This window comes from Hyperolius riggenbachi, chromosome 1 (genome assembly GCF_040937935.1).
Source record: "Hyperolius riggenbachi isolate aHypRig1 chromosome 1, aHypRig1.pri, whole genome shotgun sequence".
Lineage (NCBI taxonomy): Eukaryota > Metazoa > Chordata > Amphibia > Anura > Hyperoliidae > Hyperolius > Hyperolius riggenbachi.
In genome coordinates, this window is record NC_090646.1 from 532468115 (window position 1) to 532474114 (window position 6000).

Below are 6000 nucleotides of genomic sequence, written 5' to 3' on the forward strand. Positions count from 1 at the left end.
GATAACACAGCTACTGTGCAATTAGGAAAAGCTGCAGTAAGCCAGACCACATTAGAAAAGGCATAGGAACTTATAGCATAGAAGAAATAAAGATAAACAATTTGTTACAGAGTCTCTTTAAGAAAGGTAAGTGCACATGCTCATTTGAACTTGCCACCCATGGCAGACGATAAAGACCACCTTGGCTGAGAATCAGGAAGTCAAACCAGCGTGTCTACAATAATCGAAAGATGTCTGCTAAATCGGGATCCCCAACACCCGATCACTGCATTATTGCATTGTTCTCCCCGCTCATGGGAATCCGATCTGCTGCATGGTGCTTGTTCTCCCTCTGCTGCATAGCATCAGATGGACCGATCCCACGGTGTGTACGATGCTTTAGGGACAGTTACTTATCTCTCGTTGTCTTTGTCCACTTTACAATGTTAACTTTAGGGACAGTTAGTGATGTGATTATTTGAATGTATTCTGTAAAAGTGCAATGGAAAATGTCTCAGTTTTATATAGATGCAAAATCATAATCATAAATTGTCTTTCAGTGAGAATGCAGAGAATATGTACTTTTTCTCTGAACTTGCACTTACTCTTAATGAGCCCGATGACGCCGCTGCCCCCACTGACAGCCGACACAGACCAGACCAGAGGTTAATGGAGAATGGCAAGTGGGATGAGGCCAATGTGGAGAAGCAGCGTCTGGAAGAGAAACAAAGGGCAGTTCGCAGAAGAAGAGAGGCAGAAGCGGTTGAGGCTTTAGAAGATGGTAAGTTATGGGCGTTTATCTAATGATTTAACAGGCATATACACTTGGCTTGGCTGAGCTGCAGGTAAAGTCCAGTGGAGAAAGGGGCGGGAGGAGTAAGGGTAGGCTGCCCTTTGTGGACAAGCCCAAATTAGCTGAGCAAGAAAATAAACCTGACTAATTGTTGTTTAACCAAGTTACGTCAGACTTACCATAAATGATGCTTGTACAGATGGCCACAATGATCAAAAATGAATATGGATTTATAACTACCACCCTGCATGCAGAGCACAATGTAATACTACACTACACTGGTACTCCGGCTTGCTCTCACTGCTCAGTGAACGTCTGTTGCTTCCTGAAGTCTGTGAAGGTAATGCCAACAGTGAAGATGAGCACAAAATGGAAGGCAGTAGGACAGGTTCTGTTACCTGGAGTCAGGGATGAGCTTTGAATATATATTCGAGTAGCTACCTACTCTAAATCATTTGGAGTTGAAACCGTAATTACTGCAGGTGCGAGATGGTTAACTTACCCAGGATGCAGTCTTTTGTACGCCTTTCAAATGCATCCCATGCAGTGCTCCAATTCCCGTTCACGTGACTACCACGCTTCATCCTTCAACCCGGAAGGAGAAGAAGTGGTAGTCACGTGAACACGAATTGGAGCGCGGCGTGGGACGCATTTGAAAGGCGTACAAGAAGACAGCATCCTGGGAAAGTTAACCATCTCTCACCTGCCCCCATACCTGCAGTAATTAAGGATTCAATTCCGAATGATTTCGAGTAGGTAGCTACTCGAATATTTGAAGCTCATCCCTTCAAGTACTATACAATGCAATACCATTTGTAAAGCACTTTTCTCCCATAGGACTCAAAGCGCATAGAGGTCTCAGATCAGTAAATGGTTGCAGGGTGGAGTGTGTTAGTCAGGTGTTCATAAATGCCAGGCTAGACAGGTGGCTTTTCAGTTTGGACTTAAATGCTTCCAGGGATGGCGATGTCCTGATTGGGTGTGGCAGGGTGTTCCAAATTGTAGGGGCAGCATGACAGAAGGCTCCATCTCCAAATGTTTTCACATGGACTACGGGGGCGACCAAGTTATTAAATCCTTTATAACTAAGATTGTAGGAGGTGTGATGCAGTTGCAAAAAATCATTCAGGTATAAGATGTGAATGTCAATAAGCCAATCTTAAATCTTAACTTTTGAAAAAATACCAAAATAAATCTTCACTACCTAAACAAATGTTATGTGGAAAAATTAGTACAACCCATATATCTCATGTAATAGCAATAAAGTCCTACAAATTCCACAACATGGAGTCCTTTCCTCTGCAAATGTTTCAAGATCCCTCTTCTTGCATATCACAGTACACATCCACCACACCCAATCAGAAGCCACTCAGCCGATGTGATGATCACCAGGGTCTAGCTGTGCTTTGGGGATATTCCCAGGTCACCCCCGACCTCCACGATCAGATACAATCCACCTCCTATTCCACCTATCCCATTCAAGGCCAATGTGATAACCTCAAATAAAAACCTCTCAGCATAATTCTGTAAAACTAATATAAAAGAGTATTGTACTCACATAAAAAGACTTGTAAAACAGCGTTTATGTACGGGCTCTTCCCCGTTCAGGTGGCCTCGGCTGGCTCTTGACAAAGCTGTCCTCGTAGTGTATAGTCGACTGCTGTGTGCACAGCCTCCATCTCACTGCTTCCCAACACAGCTCGCTTCATTAGTACTTGTGCGCTGCCACACCCGGGGTCCGCCGGTACAAGTGAAGCGAGCTGTGTTATGAACTCCCAGTAACCATGTCCACTTGCTTGGATGCTGAAGTGTGTGACTTTAGGGAGAATTTGGGTTTCTCCAATTCAATAGGCCATATTTGAACACCAACACTAGCTGTTAGTACTGCTGATGCTGATATGCAGTAGTCTATTATTAGACAGTGGCTGCATAAATTAGATCTACAACGGTGGTGTGAGAGGAGGAGCAGGAGCAACTCCGAGGTTGTGCAGATAGGTGCAGCACCTCTGTATCCTGCTGCACCTATCTGCACAACCTCGGAGTTGCTCCTGCTCTTGTATTTGCCTGAGGAAGCGGGCTTGGGACCCGTGAAACGCGTTGCATAATTTTATGTGGAGTACTGATTAAATATATATTTTTCTGGATATCATATATGGTGGTTGTGTCATATATATTGGGGAGACGGAGCCACCCCGGTCCCTCAATTTTTTATTTGGGTTTGATAGACTACTAGTTTTTATTCTGCTAGCGCCTCTGTAACTACTACAAATATCATTATCCACCTGGTGGATGGGTGTGTACACCCTTATTTTTCTTCTACGGAGAGTGACTTCTTAGCCTGAGTGGGGACAGGCTTAATATCCCCATATGCGATTGGAGTGGTTGCCTGAGGTCGGCAACCCAGACTTGTGAGCATATCCATATCTGCTGTACAAATTGAAGATTACCTTATATCAACAATAATACACTATTGGGGGCTCTCGGTTGTTCTTTCTTTTTGTCTTTCTAAAGACTAAAGTTTGTTCATGACCACCTAGGTGTAACTAGAATTCTGGACAATGTTTACTGGACAGATGAGGCAAAGCCTTTCAAAGCCCAGATATACAGTAAATCCCATTACAAAGCTGTGACTTGATTGATATGGATCCAACTGTGTATCTAACAAATCCCTCAGACATACATTCAAACAAATTCTTCATGAAGGAGTCTGAGACTGGTTGACAGATGTAAGAAATGACTACTTTAAGTTGCATCTTCCCGAAAGGGCATATTTATTATAAGCTTACTTTCTCCATGGGAATAAATTGCATACCATTTATTTATTTTAATTTATTGCAAAGTAATTTTCTCAGTCTATTATTTGTTTTATTATTTTTCATAACTTTTATCTGTCTATATTTTACCCCGGGTATACTTGCTTCTTCACATGACCTGTATATATGAAGATACCTCAACTATAATGACAATGACCAAAACTAATAAAAAAAACAAAGCACAAAGAAGTACACATGAATCTATGCCAAACTGCTATATTACGTTTAATTCAGAAATACAGAAAACATGTATTTACATTGTATATATCTTGAAAAATACTGTATTTATGAAACATCTTGATTGAATATGCAAAACACAGCCTGCCTGACAAACTATAAGCTATCCCCCTTGTTAATATTATTTTAATTATAGATTTAGATAGTGCTAGTATATTTTTCAGAACTATAGAGTTACAATTGTGCAGACAAGTAATAAAGACAATAACATGACACAGATAAGGGTAGTACAAATCAGAGCTGTGGAGTTGGAGTCGAGGAGTCGGAGCAATTTTGGGTAACCGGAGTCGGAGTCGCTGATTTCATAAACTGAGGAGTCGGATGATTTTGTACAAAATCCACAGCCCTGGTAAGAATTAGACTAAGGTGTCGTAGTCAAGGAGTCGTAGTCTGAGCCATTTTAGTCAAGGAGTCGGAGTTGGAGTCGGTGGTTTCATAAACTGAGGAGTCGGAGTTGGAAGATTTTTGTACCGACTCCACAGCCCTGGTACAAATAATGTGTAGTTGTTATGAGATAAGCTGCAGAAGGCAAGACCTTAAACAGCAATACTGTGATGCATTCTACAGGGTAATTCTGTCCATAAGAGCTTACAGCCTAAAGAAATAGAGAAATGTTACTCATTGTGGAGATGTGGTGCCTCTGTCAAAAGCAATTAGAAGCACTGTGGTGATATGAATGTATATTTATCAGCAATTAGAAGCACTGTGGTGATATAAATGTATATTTATCTTAAGAGTATAGCCAAGCAAAGCTAGAGCATTATTTTTCACACTATGGAGTAATACAATGCCAATCTTCTTTACACTCAACTGCCACTTGCAGACGTGTCACCATTCTGACAGCCATTTTGTTTTTTCACTTCTTCTGCTTTGCAGGTACCGAGTATGAAGGGTATCAGCCATTGTGGTTTGAAAGGAAGGTGGACCCCTACACTGGCGATCTCATGTGTGTTTACAAAGGAGGATACTGGGAGTGCAAAGAAAAACAAGACTGGTCCAATTGCCCTGACATCTTTTGACTAAGCGTGGAGAAAAGCAGCCTAGTAAAGACACCACTTTTGAGCTGTGCACAGAAGGTGCCTCACATACCAGGATATAGCAGTGCAGCAATCAGGAACAGGCGGCCGGAGCCTACTTCCTGAGGGAAAAGAGAAGTGACAACCAAAACACATGCCAAAACACTAACACCACAGCAGGAGTGCAAAACACGGTGGAGGGTAGGGGACAGGAATCCAAGACATATTTTCTAAAGATGAAAGAGATTGTTTTACTACATCAGAATTTCTTTTTTTATTAGGAACTAATAAGGGTTGGGAAATAAGATTATTTATTTTATTGCTGTTTAATTTAACATTTGCTATATATAAACTATATATAAACATAAAAATGTATATATCTATATCTATATATACGGTAGTTTTGGGATTTTCAGTAGCATTTCCCCAAACTTTTTCCTTATCTTAGATATTGAAGAGAAACTAAGATGATGAAGGTACTTTTAGGTATAATATATATTTATGTACATAATATCCAGATGTACACTGTCATTAACAATTAATGATGTGTGCTTTTAATTATGGGGGAGCAGCAAATAGCGGAAATTCATGGCAGCCATTTGTACCACTCGATCCTTTGTACTGGAAAGAATGGCTCTGTAAGTTCATGGGGAAAAGATCACTGTGTAATAGCATCATTTTTATTTTTTAATTGACTAGTGCACTTTTATAGATTGATTTCCAAAGATCTAAGCCCACATTTACAAGGCAGCCCGGTCCCTGAAGCTGCACATAGAGCAGGAAGAGACCACTGCTATGTAAACATGGGTCATTAATAAGTGAGTGTTAAAAGAGCAATTCATGAAACTGCATGGTTTTATGTTAAGGCACTGATGTCATTTCATTATTGCTTGCTCTAGTAAAGAAGTATTGTTTATCTGGTCCAGCCCTGCCCTGTCTATCAGACCCCTATCTCATGAGTCGGGTTTCTAGGAAGGCCGCAGTTGTGCTAGGATTAGGGGTCACTGCAGTGGGAAAATGCACATACAGGCATTGTCTGATCACCCCCAGATCCCTTTGGTGACCAAAGCATAAATATCTTTGCTAAACTTGGGAGCAGGAGGCGGGAGCACTTTTTGCATACTCTACGGCCTAGTGCACACCAGAGCGGTTCGGCTGCGGT

General features: G+C 41.3%; 1 protein-coding gene across 5 annotated transcripts in view; it reads left to right on the forward strand.

The window, feature by feature from the left end:
- Nucleotides 1–5209, forward strand: part of OSBP2 (oxysterol binding protein 2) — a 327225-nt gene extending 322016 nt beyond the window's left edge. For all 5 annotated transcript variants that reach the window (XM_068246447.1, XM_068246472.1, XM_068246456.1 and 2 more), the window contains 2 exons: nt 540–760; nt 4699–5209. In XM_068246447.1, the coding sequence (XP_068102548.1) occupies nt 540–760; nt 4699–4841 (364 nt within the window). In that variant the 3' untranslated portion in view covers nt 4842–5209. The remainder of the gene's footprint in view (nt 1–539; nt 761–4698) is intronic.
- The last annotated feature ends 791 nt before the right edge of the window (nt 5210–6000 follow it).